The sequence below is a fragment of the Callospermophilus lateralis genome, chromosome 4 (assembly GCF_048772815.1).
Source record: "Callospermophilus lateralis isolate mCalLat2 chromosome 4, mCalLat2.hap1, whole genome shotgun sequence".
NCBI lineage: Eukaryota > Metazoa > Chordata > Mammalia > Rodentia > Sciuridae > Callospermophilus > Callospermophilus lateralis.
Window position 1 is genome coordinate 101,046,854 of NC_135308.1, and position 15,521 is coordinate 101,062,374.

At 36.0% G+C, this 15,521-nt stretch overlaps 2 protein-coding genes across 2 annotated transcripts in view; one reads left to right on the forward strand and one right to left on the reverse strand.

The window, feature by feature from the left end:
- Window positions 1-1,639: 1,639 nt before the first annotated feature.
- Window positions 1,640-1,984, reverse strand: LOC143396802 (small integral membrane protein 15-like). The gene has a single exon (XM_076852770.1). The coding sequence runs from the start codon at window positions 1,862-1,864 to the stop codon at window positions 1,640-1,642; it is 225 nt and encodes a 74-aa protein (XP_076708885.1). The 5' UTR covers window positions 1,865-1,984.
- Window positions 1,985-3,682: 1,698 nt separating this feature from the next.
- The window catches only part of Lrrk2 (leucine rich repeat kinase 2), a 128,444-nt gene continuing 116,605 nt past the window's right edge, over window positions 3,683-15,521 (forward strand). Inside the window, exons 1-5 of the mRNA XM_076854312.1 lie at window positions 3,683-3,955; window positions 4,224-4,309; window positions 8,881-8,990; window positions 11,424-11,512; window positions 14,697-14,831. Coding sequence (XP_076710427.1) covers window positions 3,805-3,955; window positions 4,224-4,309; window positions 8,881-8,990; window positions 11,424-11,512; window positions 14,697-14,831 — 571 coding nt within the window. The 5' untranslated portion in view covers window positions 3,683-3,804. The remainder of the gene's footprint in view (window positions 3,956-4,223; window positions 4,310-8,880; window positions 8,991-11,423; window positions 11,513-14,696; window positions 14,832-15,521) is intronic.

Consider the following 15,521-nt stretch of genomic DNA (forward strand, 5'->3'; position numbering starts at 1 on the left):
CCCATTTTGTCACTTTTCCCACCACTAGATTACTTAAAAGCAAAAATTGTTTTTTCTTGTAAAAGTATCAAATTTATTTCATTATGTGGCTTCATTTTAAAATGAGAGCTGTTGGACAATTACTTAATATTCATTCTCAGAAGTGCAGAAACATTAGTAAGCTATTAAATACAATGAATAAAATTACTGGACCATGCATTTAGAAAAGCCATGTTTAATAGTCAAAGTTCCAGTTATACTACTTAACTGAAAGATCCTTTAGCTCTGTACTTTCAATTATACCATTCTCATTTTGAATACAATTTTATTCTATTTGTACAATTATTACTATACCTGACAAAATCTTCCCAAATTTTAAGACTTTCTTACCATTGAGGAAGTTATGGCTTAGCTGTTAACTCTATTAAAAAAATATGAAATTTCAATTTTTACCTCAAACTTTTTGGATCAAAAAGTACAGGACATCACTACCTATGAGTTAAAGAATAGAATAAAACCAAAAGTGCCATCTATATAACCAACAAATTACCTGATAAAACTTTTTAACTGTTTCACTGTTTTATATAACACAAAAATAAAATGATTCCAAGATACTACAGTATTTGGCCTTTTTACTACAAGCTTTAAATCATAGTGTCATTCTTCTCAACAACACATCTCTTAAGAAAATGGCAATGTTCATAAGTACAAAGACTGTTATAACCAGAAGACAGTATTCTACATAATCAAGATAATTCTTTATAAAATTCAGTTTTAAAAATGAGAATGTCTTGATAATTGCCAACTGGCAATTATCTTAAAGGCTAAAATCAGAAAAAAAAATGAAGAAAACAGACTTGTATACTCATTAATACTATTTTACTTTGAGAAATCCAAAAATGAGTACATTCCAAGGAATAAGCAATAATGATAAAAGATGTGATTAATATACTGTATCTCCTTTAAGAACAAACTTTTCACCTCAGAAAGGATAAATGTCTTATATTCTTAACATGCTTTGTTCAGAACAGGATCCCATTTTAAGCCATTATTTGAATAAAGTTCACAATCTAAACTCATTTCTCCATAATCATTTCAGTACAAAAGCTGCAAAATGACAAATGACTTAATCACCTATGAAGAATTTATATTGCAAGTTGGGTATCCTGTATCTGAAATGTCTGGGACCAGAAGTGTTTGATTTTTTTTTTCAGATTTTGCATATACACAATGAGATGTGTTGAGGACAGAACCTTAGTCTAAACACAAATTTATTTGTTTCGTATAGCCTGAAAGTAATTTTATGTGGTATTTTTATATATTTTTAGTATACTTGTGTTTTGACTGCAATTTTCCACTTGTGGCATCATGTTTGTGCACAAAAAATTTTGGATTTTGGAGCATTCTTAGTTTGAGATTTTCTGATTAGGGATGCTCAACCTGTATGTATGCTTATTTATAACTGCCAGTAGATACCTACAAACTTCAGTACCCAAGCCTAAAACTACAGTATGGAGGTCAAAACATGATTCTTCTACATGATCAGATTTCATTTACTAAATAATACTATCATGAAATCCAAAGAAACCTTAGTGAGTCCTTCCAAAGCTGCATAATTTTCCAAATGATTTTTCTCTGGTTGCAGAGCCTATTCATTCCTTCAGTTCTTTTTGAGTCGTTTAGCTTTTGCAATATTCTCTTGACGTTTTTGTTTCTTCTTTTGTTCCTTCTCCCTGGCTTCAATCATCTTGGCCAATTTCCAGGACAGTACAGCACTTACTAGGAACAGTGGAGTAAGGGCCAAAATAACTGTTGTAAGGAACCCATATGGGTCTTTTGCAGCCCATTCCACAATATACTCAGCCCAAGCCTTTATGTCAAACATCTTTGTAGCAGTCTTAGGAAAACTGGGGGGTCAGCTTATGCTTGAGTAGTGATCTCTAATTTTGTCCAGGGATTATCAGTGAGCCAAGCACAATTTCAGATGACCCTTGGTGGTTTTGCCTTCTTTGGTTTCACAGTATACTTCTGAGAGCGTTAAATTCTTACGCTGCGGCCACCTCTGCCGGACACCGGGACACCATTGCAGAAGCCACCATCAGCCGCTCTGCATCGCCCCAAAAGCACGGACTCCCTTAAAAGCAAATTTTAACTATTCTGTCATTTCAAATGTAGGTATATAAATGTTACTGTAAAAGGTAAAAACTCTTTGCAACAAGCATTTTTCATATCTAGGTTGAGTTTGATTTTGCTACCTGAGTTTGAATTTGATACCTGAATTTGTAATATATAGCTCATTCTGGTTAAACTGGTGGAGTGTGAAGAAACTTCAGCCTGGGGTAAAGTGATCTCTCTGGTTAGACCCTGGCTCTCAAAATCCCACCTGTGTGACTCTAGAAAAGTTATTTACATATCAACTGCAGCTCTGTTTCCTCCTTAATAAAAGAAAGATATTTAGGAAAGATTTATTAATTTCAGCATTGTCATGAGCATGAGGTGAGATTAACAGATATGGGAGGGGAATCAAAAATTTGGAAGTGCTTACTTCCAGTCTAATCCTCTTCTTTTTAAATGACCTTGAGGATAGATAAACTGAAGGAAATAGATATCTTTGCTTAAGCTTTGTTTGCAGTGTTCTTTCTGATTGTTTCCTGAAAAATACATCACTGTGAGCCTGTGAGTGTGTGTGTGTGTGTGTGTGTGTGTGTGTGTGTGTCCCCTCTGGCACACCAGACAAACCATCCACCATTGAGCTATGTACCCCAGGCCCCGCTTTGACTTTAGAGATCTTGACATTCTTACTCATAAGCAGTTCTCATTACCAGATCAGTATTGCTTTTTCCACCCTCTCTTTCTCTTGATTCTAATGGCGCTGAGAACAGACCACTTTTTGGTGTGCTCCAACTCTAAGCATCCTGCCTAGTGCAAACGCAAACTTTCAAAGGTCAATCGAGTGACATTTTGGCAACCACAGCTTTCGAAAACAAAAACGAATTTTACTTCTTCCCTACAAAAGCCACAACAATCACAGAGAAGAATGTAACTGGGCAAATTTCGATTGCTAAACTCTCCATCCTTTGGGGGAAATTACTCATCTCCCTATAGCGGCAGAGAATGTTTTCCTAAAAGGGGCCCACTGGGTGGTGTCCTCTTTTCCCAACGCCCTGATTTCTATTCTTAGATCTGGAGATAGGCGACTTTTTTTTTTTTTCCTTTTCCTAGTTCCTAGCCCTTAGGAAGGGCTGCAGAGGCCGGGCTGGCGGGTCGCTGCGGGTGGGCTCAGGGCAGGCTGTGCGCCTCCTTCCCGCGGTGCCGGGCTCTAGGCCTGGGACTTGGCGGAGTCCGCTTAGTCAGTTTCTTCCAGCGCTACTCCGGGCGGCGCCGCCGCAGCGAGTGGGATCCGGTCTGAAGAGGCGGCGCGCGCCCGGGTCGGTCTCGGCGGGCGTGGGGCGAGGGCGGAGGGTGGGACACGGTCACGGTCACCGTCCGTCCGCCCCCCTGGCCCGCACTCTGTCCGCGCCTAAGGTCGCCGCCACGGTTCTGCGCTGCGCGTCGCCGCGGCCAAGCCTCGGGCAGGCCACTCAGCCCGTTTTGGGGCCTGGGTGGGGGAGGAGGAAGCCCGGGAGGAGGGCTTAGGGAGAGGGAGGGCAGCGCAGGGCGGGGAGCCGCCGCCTTCCTCATAAACAGGCAGGTCGGGTGCCGATGGGGCCCGCGGGTAGCGCTGGCCGCCGGCCGTGAGCGGCTCTCGCCCGAGAGCAGTGGCCCCTACCCGCAGCAGTGGGCATTCGCGCTGGGAGGGGTGGCGGGTGTGCAGCAGGAGCCACCATGGCTAGTTGCAGCTGTCAGAGCTGCGAGGAGGACGAGGAAACTCTGAAGAAGTTGATAGTCAGGCTGAATAATGTTCAAGAAGGCAAACAGATAGAAACGCTGGTCCAAATCCTGGAAGACATGCTGGTGTTCACCTACTCGGACCATGGTAATCATTTGCAAGGCAACTGCTCTTTTATTCTCCCCTCCTCCTCACTTTTGCAAACTTTCTCCCCTGCCCTTTGGAGCTTGCCCAAACCTGAACTCTTCAGAATCCCCCAAACTCCCTGCCTCTTTCCTTAAGGCAGAAAGGACCTGGGAAATCCAGGAAGATCTTGAGCTCATCTGTTTTGCTTTTTTTTTCCCCTTGTAAAAATTTAAAGGGATGGTGTGGATCCTGACTTTGCCTCCTCCCCCACAACCCCTTTCTTTTCCAGCCTCCAAGTTGTTTGAAGGCAAAAATTTCCACGTGCCTCTGTTGATCGTCCTGGACTCCTATATGAGAGTTGCCAGCGTGCAGCAGGTAAAAGGAATTTTCACTTTGCTCATCCCGCTTCTGTTGGGAAGACACGTTTTTCTGTCAATGTTATACATCCGGAGCTCTTTGGCGTGATAAACCGCTGATGGTGATTTTAGGATGGAAACATGGTCAAATCATTAGCCGATTTAACAACAGGTTCCCTGTCTTTCAGAGGTGACTTTGTAAAAACCAACTGACAGAATATGGATGGTAGTGGGAGGAGAATAAAACTAGGTTGAGTATTAGTTCTTTTATTGGCAAGATGAGTTCCTTAGTGTTTGGATCAAAGTATTCTAAGAATCTTCCCAATGTGCAGCACGTCCTAGATATGGCACCACTGTGCATAGTTTGGGAAAGAGAAATAATTAACAGTAATACCGTACAATTAAGTAACTGGCAAACACTCATAAATTTCAGCTCGTTTTGTTTTTTAACTTAAAGACAGATTTCTAGCCTTTGTTGTCGTATACCTTATAGTGTATAAAAAATGATGTTTTATGGTTCTATTTGTTTAAATACATGCTTTGCAAATGCTGTTATGTAAAATGAATGCAAAAGCACAACCTTTAGAATCTGTAGTATAGGACATCCAGAAATATGCTAAATACCTTGAATACATTTAAAAACCAGCCCTAAAATGATAATTAAGAATGATTTAGAGTTAAGACAAAAATACCCAAGGTGATAACTTCCTCTAGAGCATTTTGAGATTTGGGGAACTGAAATCAGTTTTGTCATCTGCATACTAAGTCATGCAGGACAAGAGAAGTGGCCTTTAAACTTTATGGAGGTGCAGTTAGAAAAACCAATTTTTTTTTTTTAACTATTCATTTGATAGGCTAAACCAATGTAAGAATTCTATCAATCTCTATATTGATGTTTGTCTCTATATTTTTATGTTCTTTACCTAGCCATATTTAGTCTGGGTGAATGACGTATCTAGCTTCTTTTTATATAAAGACATTTATATATGAAATAAATATTTTCATTTTTCTTCAATAAAATATTACCCATCTATTGATTTTTTCAAACAAAACCCATAAAAGTTGGAGACATGATGTGATATTGTTCTTTTTAGCACTTTAAGTCTGAATTTTATTCATGGAATGTGAGTCACTTCTTAGGCACTGGCCTATTGTGCTTGCTGGTCTCCACCCACATCATCCTTCTTACTAGTCTCTGCTTTGTGTTCAAAATGTCTGATTCGGGCTGACTCCATTCCCAGGCTCTGTGCTTGGTAGACTCACCCTTGCTTGGTACCACACCAACGCCTGGGTAGGCTTTGTTCTGTAGTGTCCAGAGGAGACAGTGACAGATTTGAGAACCCAAGGGAACCTGAAACATACTCACTACCTAATTCTATTTTCTTTTTTTGTCAGGGGGATGCTGGCTATTAACCCCAGGGCCTCCCAAATGCTAAGTGTACCTTCTACCATCAGCAACATCCCCAGCCTCCCCTAATTCCTAATTTTAGAAAGTGTCCATGTCTAGGCACACTTGTCTGGAGTAGTTATGAACATTACTTAAAATCCTTGCCTAGAAAGGAACAGAGGCCATGTAGATTGGAAAATAAGCAACAGTTTTTTGATTTGATAATTTAATGGGATAGAATAATGAATGAATTTCAGTGTCATACATATATACATCTGCAAAGAGCATTGTGTATATGATGACATCATTTGATTTTCACTGCCCTCTCAGACATCTTACTGGGTATTTTACACTTGTGGAGGCTCAGTAAGAGCAGGTAACCTTCGAAGATCAGGGAGCTTGTGACAGAATCAGGATTCAAATCTTTTCACTCCTTCAAAATCCACATCAAACAGTCCACTAGCCACTGAATTCATAATCCTTTTGTGTAAACATGTAAAAAAGACAATGTTTAGTACAATGTGGTCTCACTATCTACAATGTCATCAATTATCATTTAATTATTGCTGGTCTTCTTAAAGGTATACACTGGGGTCTCTGCTGATATTGTAATACTCTCCTTGAAAGTAGTTTGTTTCTTCTAAATTTCCTCACCATATTGGGGTAATTAGTGTAGGGATCCTTTACTGCTTTATATTTCAAAATAGCTGGAAAGGCCAAATTAAAAACTCTTAATAAAATAGAAGGAGTTAAATAAATTACTCTTTGGAAAAGTTTGTTTCCAGAAGTCATTAACTATGATATTCCAGACTCTGAATTTTTATTCCCAAGGTCTTATTATATTTTATTAATGATTCTTAGTAAATGACAATCTTTAGAAAATTGGTGGTTAGACCAGCTGCCATGTACTTTTTACTACCTGCTATTCATTTTCTCTCTGCTTCTCAGTTTTACTTCCCTTTATCTACAAAGTTTCACCCTTTGAAGAAGGAGAGCAAAATAAATGAAAGTGACTAAAATTTTCTTTAACCCCTCAACTCTTTCCCGCTATGCAGAATTAGATGCTTGAGTTTATAGAATGATTATAATAAAGCAAAGCTACTAATTTAATTATATTGTAAATGGTGCAGGATGGAAATCTTCTCTCTTTGAAAGAAAAGCTCTTAATTGACTAGATTAATGAATCAGTTGTTATCTCTGCTTTGCTGCTGGAGGTTCTGTTTAATCAAAGAAGCTCTACTTAGTGATTGCAAGTTCAGTTGCCTGACTCTTCCTGCAGTTGATGCTGCAGCTTTACCAATCCAAACAAAACAGGTTTTCTCCTTGAGTCAGCCATGCAGGTACAGACATGAGTTTAGCATCCCTATGTGATTTTTTTCCCCCATTAGAAGCTCTTCAGAATGTTATTTAATTTTTTTTTTTTTTTTTTTTGAGGAGAGGAGTCTCGATGTATTTTACGAAAGCTCAAAATAACCAGTTTCTATGACAGCTAGATTATCAATGTCTGTTTAGCTTAGGTGGAGGAGGATGTCCTATTTAAACATAGGTAAAAATAGCTGTTAGAAATCATTACCTTTTAAAGCAATTTGAAATTATATAAAAGGATGTAGTGGCAAAGTAAAGCAGTTTGTGGCTTAATCTGAAAAAATATTGTGAAGAGATTTTATAAATAAGATTATAGAGATAATCTTGTAAAGAGATAGACAGAATTTTTTATCTCTGTGTTTACTCCTATAAGCAAGTAAGAAACTTGTGCTGCTATTCCTACACATTTCTCACTTTGTCATTCAATTCTTTGGATCATTCAACTCCAGTTGTACATCCAGTCTTATCCAGTGACACTGTCCTCCCCCTGAGCAGTCTTCTTACCACTTAGCTACCTGCCCTCATGTCTCATCAGTTTTAGAAGTGTCTTTTAAAATCTGGATTAAGTTCTGCATCCTCCATGTTATGTCTTTCTTTGAACAATCCTAGCTCATAGAAGGTACTTTTAGTACTCATTTTATTGGTCTTTATAATCCATCATACTTAGGTACTTTTTTGTTAGTCTTAGATGCAACATTTAGATACATTTTGTTTCTTTTTTGACCACATGAAGTACAGTTTTCTAATACAATGGAAAGAATTGAAGATAGTTTAATTTACATAGTAATATACAGAAGGAAGTATGGGTTAAATTTTTTTTGAGGGGGTACTGGGGATCAAACCAAAGGGTGATTAACCATTCAGCCATATCCCAGCCATTTTAAATATTTTATTTAGAGATAGAACCTTACTGAGTTGCTTAGGGCCTTGCTAAATTGCTGAGACTGGCTTTGAACTTGTGATCCAACTTCCTCAGCTTCCTGAGCCCCTGGGATTACAGGTGAGCACCACTTGCCCGGCTAAATTTAATCTCTTGTTTGGAATCAATATTTCATTTTTTCCTCCCAGAGATAAAGAGCACTTTATTCAAATTGTCATGTGTAAGTGAACTGGGTGTAAACATATTTACAATGTATCAATGAGTTCCAGCATCACTGGAAAGGTGAAAGAGCTTTGGACATTTGTGATGTCCAGACCACATCAATTCATAGTTAGACTTTGTAGAGAATTTTAAAGTGGACCTTGAGCAATTCTGCCTCCTTCTTGTATTACAGTCACTTATTTTTTTTTTTTCTCCTGTACCAAATGTAGATTCAGTCATAAGCTAAGCCATTTCTCTTGCCTCTGTTAATCTAGCCCCATTAGTTGAGGAACTGTCATTTCTGATAACTTATACTTTGCTACTAAACTCTCAAACTACCCCTAATTCTCCATTCCAACTCACATTGTTTTTCCATATAATTAAAATCCTAAATACCTGGAAGAGATTCTGTCAGGGAGCTATATGTTAGGAACATACTAGAAGGTGAGTATAGCCATTCTTGCACTTAATTTTGTTATGCCCTCTTAAGTTCTTCTTTGCAGGTTATTTTAGTTTATTTTGTTATAATATACTGATTTTTATACCCTTCTTGTATGACTTTTTGAATAATATGTATTCTAATATGTATTCTAAATATATAACTTGCATTTATTTCTAGAAAGTGTTTCAAGGTATTGCTTTAAAATAATTATTTAAAAATGATAGAATCACCTATCCCACTGAGAATGAAGTTCATGTTTGAAAATGTTATATTAGCATCTTTTAAAAATGTGAATATTTGTTTTCTTGCTTTCAGGTGGGTTGGTCACTTCTATGCAAATTAATAGAGGTCTGTCCAGGAACAATGCAGAGCTTAATGGGACCCCACGATATTGGAAATGACTGGGAAGTCCTTGGTGTTCACCAGTGAGTATGACAGATGCATCTATACCTATGACAGTCTTTCTCTTAAAATACTGTTTGGGATCCAAGGCCATTCTTGTGAAATTCTTCAAAATATAGGCACTTTTCCTTGAATCAATGATTTGCCTTTATAGACAGCTTTAATCTGAAATCATATTGGTGGTATAATAATAATAATAGTCACCTTAATAAGGTGACTATTATTTTAACAATATAATCTACAATTATATAATGTTATATATATTAAGTTGTAGATTTTTGATGGGTAATTAATAATTCAAACCAAAAAAGAGTCTTTTACTTTTTAATAGTGGAACTAACAGGACTACCAGTTCTTAAAAAAAAAAAAAAAAATAGGGGAACTGAAAAGTTAGTTCTATAAGTAGTAATTTGAGTTTATGCTTTACTTTCTTTAAATAGTATAGGTTTATTCATATGTACATGAGTTTTAGTGAGTTTAAATATGGTTTTCAAAAGAAAAAAAAATTACCTTTAGTACATGTACAGTCAGGTCTTGATAACTATTTTACCAACTACCTTTCTGCAGTTTTCAGCATAATCACTTATTAGATGAGACTGCTTTCTTAAGCCACGATTAGTTAAGAAAGAATTTTCTGAGGAAAAATTCATTTCCAGGAAAATTCTTTTTTAAAAACTTAGTTTCTCAACATTTAAAAAGTATCTTCTGCCATTTACTTTAAGTTTTCTTTATACTTAATTTCACTTATCTTTACTGCAGAGAAGGCAATTGTGGCTATATTTTGCTTCCAAAGGTGTATTGCTTGAGAAAAATATAACTTAGGAAAAACTAAATTTTATACTTTGTATTGTTTATTAGCATCAACAATAGATCAACAATATATTTAGACCAATTAGAGCTATGTGTTTGTTCATAGGTGAGCATATCTTATATCCAAGTACTAAGATATGAGTATAGCCAGTCTTGCATTTAATAATTTTGTTATGCTCACTAAAACCACATGTAAGTACTTAGTGCTTATATATTTTTTCTATTTTTGATAATTATTTGTTGCTGATATTTAGTTTCTGCCATATCAAGGGTATGTTTTGGATAAAGCATGTTTACAATTAATCCATGCTCTCATCTTCAAACTCATCTCTGAAATTCTGAATCAGTTATATGGCATTTAATAAGGAGTAATCCAAAATTACTATAATTAGTAATTGTAACTTTAAGGAAAGATTCCCAAAGGTTGAGAGTGTTGGAAACTGATCTATTTATATTTTAGTATAGAACAACTGTTAAGTTATACTACTTATTTACTCACTAACTTACTTGTTCATTTGTTCATTTACCTTTATTAAGTTCCCACTCTAAGCCAGAAGTAAGCCAGAACAAGATAGATACAGTGTTCTTTACAGTGGAGCCTATTAGATGATTCCCATCAAAAACTTACTGTAAAACATATTTCTTTATATTCAGAGATCTTTTCTCACAAAAGATCTACAAATACTAAAGAAAAATGTTTTCTCTAGTGTTGAATTCAATAATAATAGGAGTGGAACAGGGAAAGGTTGGGTGGGAGGAGATAGGAGGAGAGTTGACTGAAAATTGAAGAATCTCTAAGCTCTTCGCCTTGCTGATTGGAAATCATGTGACAAGTCCTCTTGAATGTTGTTAGAGCTCTGAATATCACAAGCTGGGTTTCCTCCTGACAAAAGCCAAATAACACCAGGCAGGAATAGACTAAAGATTTTATTTTGGAATTAATAATGCAGGGATTAAAATCTCATGAATTAGAACTAATTAAATGCTGTTGAGAGACTGAGTTCACTTTCCAATGTAACATATTATTTCTCTTTCAAACACAGTAGCAATAATTTAAGTATTTAAATGAATTCTTTATATACATACTAGCATCTCTTAGATCTTTCTGTGTTAATGTATCAGTATGCAAAATGTAATTGATAGGTTTTCATCACATATAAAAATGGTCTTGACTGATGTATGCAGCTCTTCATGATAGTTTGGATATGGAGTTGGCTGAAAATAGTTTACTGAATTTGAAGTTTTAAAGGAAGGAAAATGAGCAGTAGTTATAACTTTTCTGAGGAGTGAGGAGACTCATAATAGTTCCTTGTTATGTTCTTTGTTTTTGTTTTTCTCCCAACTTTGTTGAGATATAGTGGAGAGTTAAAAATTGTATGTATTTAAGGTATACAACTTGATGAATTAATATACGAATGTACTGTGAAATATACACCACAATGAAGTAAATAACATTCCTGTTAATTTGTATAAGCTTGGTTCAGGTTTATAGGAGGAAAAAACAAAACAAAACAAAATACATGAGCTTCACTATAGGAATTAAATACAATGAAACTAGCAAAAATATGCAAATAAAAAATAATACTTACATAAGCAAACCTCAGAGTTTAACTTTTAATTATTATCTGATTTGTTTTTAACTCCAGACTGATTCTTAAAATGCTAACCGTTCATAATGCCAGTGTAAACCTGTCAACAATTGGACTGAAAGTCTTAGATCTCCTCCTAACTTCAGGTAACAGGCTTACATGTTTTATGTATAAAAATATTTGAAGCCATTTATTAAATGTATTTAAGTCATTTTAAGATCATAATATTATATAACCTAAATATCAGTATTTCTATATTTCTTTTGTTTCTATCATCTCATCTCTTTTCTTTATGTTTTTCTTAAAAATTTCATGCAGTACCTTGATTTTAAGCAATTCTTGATATATCACTCCCAAATCTCTATTCCAAGCGCCAATTTACTGTGCAAATCTGGTCTCACATTTCACGTTCTCACTGGCTTGGTGACCATTCATTCCCTGTTCATTTTTATATCTTTCTTCATACATATCTTTTGTTATTTTTCTTGTGGTACTAGGGATTGAACCCAGAACCTCAAGCAAGCACTATAATCTGAGCTATATCCTCAGTTTTTTTATTGTGTGATTTTGGGACACAATCTCCCCAGGTTGCCCAGGCTGGCCTCAAACTTGAGATCCTTCTGCTCAGTCTCCCTAGTAGCTAGGATTAAGGTGTGCATTACCACACTCAGCTCCATATTTATCTTTCATATGTTTTCTGTAATATATGTTCTATAGTATACTATAATAGCAATATTTTAAAAGTATATAGCATTTCTTCTTAAGTGCATGCTAGATGCCAGGCTCCACATGTAAAGTGCTTCACACACTTTTAAAAACAGCTTTGGAGGTTGGTATTTTATCTCCGTTTTCTAGGTGAGAAACTCTGAAGCTTTGAGATAAGAGATTGCTTCAGCCACTAAATGGTAGAGCTAGGGATTGAAGTTATACATGATCAGTTTTTTTTTTTTTTTTGGCCTGGGAAAACTTCTGTATGGAAGATAATGAACTTGAACAAAGACTTTTGATATGGTGCAATTCTTGTGGTCACTGCTGTGAGAGACACTGGAGGTTATGTAAAGTTCTGAGAAGAAAGGCCACTCGCAGGGACCTAATCTTTAAGCATTGCTTAAGGTAGCACAGGGTGTTTTAGGTCAGGAGAACCATTCTTGCAGAGTTGCAGAGGCCTGGGAGGGCAGCATGAGATCCTGGACATGTAGGTGGGGACCTATAATGTTCACATCAGCCCTTCTCTCAAGAAAGAGAGTGAAGACAAAGGTTCTGAAGGAGAAGAGATAGGAAAAGTTTGAAGATCCTGATCATTTCACCATAGCCTTTTATTAGAATATTTAATGGCATGAGCTGGGTGTGGTGACACATGCCTGTAATCCTGGCAGCTCAGAGGCCGAGACTGGAGGATCCCAAGTTCAAAGCCAGCCTCAGCAACAGTGAAGTGCCAAGCAACTCAGTGAGATCCTGTCTGTAAATAAAAAATACAAAATAGGACTGGGGATGTGGCTAAGTGGTTGAGTCCCTGAGTTCAATCTCCTGTACCAAAAACAACAACAACAACAACAAAAAAGTTAATGGCATGGTATAAACTAACTAGTTTTAACCATGAATTTTTTTAAACCCTTGTCCTTGAGAACTTCACTTATTTATTTGGTTCATTCTGCATTTGGTAATGGACAGGAAAATGAGGGTTGATGAATCAAAAAAAAAAAAAATTCCAACTCTGGAATATATAGAAGTTGGCAACATGCAGGCAGCTAGAAAATATGAAATATGTTTGGAAAAGATTAATTTAATTTCTCCCACATAGCAGTCAGAATTTTGAGCTACTAGGAAATTTTATATGGGTTTTAAAGTTCATTTCAGGTACTTACTTGAGGCTGATTTGTAAGTCATTTTTACTTTCTAGCCATTAATTAATCGATTTAATAGTTATTGGGTACTTACTATTCTTCTGGGTGCTAGATAATTCTAAGACAGATGAGGCAAAATTCCTACAATTTAGATGTTCATAATTCATCACTGCTGTCTAATATAATGTTCTCCATTGACGGAATGTCTGAATGCTCCAATACCGTAGCTGGTGGTTATATCTGGCTGGTGAACATTTGAAATAGCAGAAACTGAATCCTAATCATATTTAACAAAATTCATTTAAATTTGAATTTAAATAGACGTTTGTGATAGTGGCTATATAATTGGACATCGCAGGCATATAGATTAAAGAATTTATGTAATTCTTTAATTTATATAATTACAAATTTTTAAATTTATATAAGCATAGTAATAATTAAAATTTAGTTGAGGAAAGTACTACAAAAAGAAATATGAAGAAAACCACTGAGTAGCTAAATTTGCTTGTAGGACAGAAGGGCATGGACATGACCTGCCTAAATTTTTATCCATCTCTCTGCCTCTTATTAGTTGTTGGACCTTGAGTAGAGTTCTTGGGTTGCATGTGCCTCAGTTTTCTGATCTTTAAAATGGGCATTGGACCTACCTGATGGGATTGTAGTGGTGATTGAGCATGTATAAGGAAGTGCTTCAACCAGTGACTGACACATTTATGCTGTAAAAATGTTTACTACTGCCACTCCTATTCCAGTACCATTATTTTTACTGCCCTATAGGTGTTATTTGTGTTATTTCTTAAATTATGGCAATAATAGTTTTGGTATAGAAAAGAAGAAGAGTATTTCATGCAACTGAGCAAGTTCAAAGGAATATTAAAAAGAAGCTTAGTATTAAGCAAGCTATTCAACATATTTGGAGTTGAGACAAGGTATGGAAGGACATGGGGCTTATGAGATCCATGTAGTAGTTTTGGGAAGGATCTTTTTTGTCATAATAGGGAGTAAGAGAAAGCCTTAGCAAATGTCAACAAAGGATTTACAGAATCACATTGGATTTAGAAATATAATGCAGGGAATAAACTAATTGGGTAGAGGTTTGGGCCATGCAGAGCAATTAAGCAAATGTTTTTGCATTTTAGGTGAGATACGATGAGGTACATGATAGAAATGATGGGGTCTTGTTCAAAAAGAGTTTATTTAGGAGATCATACTTGAAGGGCTTAATAATGATTTAATTAGTTGGTTAGAGAGAGAATAAAGGAAGATGTAGAATGGAACATGACTGGATGTTTTCTTTTGTGAAAACTACTCTATGATAATATCACTTATGAAGAAAGGGTACAGAAGTAGTCTAGGTTTGGGGTGCCCATGACAGTTCAGAGAGTTAAATGGTCTATGAAAAATATACCATTCATATTCCTTATGTAAAAATTAGCACAACTGCTGAAGCAGCTCTTCACTTGGAATAATTTCCTTCTCTTCATAGGTAAAATCACTTTGATGATATTGGAAGAAGAGAGTGATATTTTCTTGTTAATTTTTGATGCCATGCGTACATTTTCAGCCAATGATGAAGTCCAGAAACTTGGATGCAAAGCTTTACATGTGCTGTTTGAAAGAGGTATTTACAAATTTCAAAAATCTTTATTTTGAAATATATATAAGAAAAAAAGTCTCATTATGGGAAAAGTATGATATAATTATGATAAGAAAAAGTTATCTAAATCATACTATTTATTAATAAATGAGTTGTCTGTCAAGGGTGAATAATAGGGTTAATCAGAAATACTGCTTGTTTCTGTGATGTGAATGTCATTCCTGGACCATAAACTATACAGTATTAGTACACTTTCATTCCATTGTATAGCAAGGCAGAATGTTCACTTTAAAAACCAGATTGTATGGGTGCTAATAAAGAAAAATATAAAACCATGAATCAAGCATAGGTTAACTTGGGTTTATGATGAGTCATCACCCAAGTTCTTAAAAATTGATAAAGACTCTGGATAATAAACCAGGGTTCATAAATTGTCCCTTAGGACATAGAGTGATGTGTATTTTATAGCATGGAACTGAGCTGATAACAGATTATCATGCAATTTCAGAGTTGGTTGGAACCTTTGTTTAGTCCTTCCTCTGTGTTGATGAAGAAATGGGTCAGAGAAATGAGCAACTTGCCGGAGGACACATAGCTAGTTGCAGCACGGTTCAGTTATTACTGTCTTGTGAGAGTCCCTTTTACATCATTATTGGAACCAGCTCCAGAAATGGGATAAAGTTTCTGATATCATTTAATTTCCTGTCTTATTCC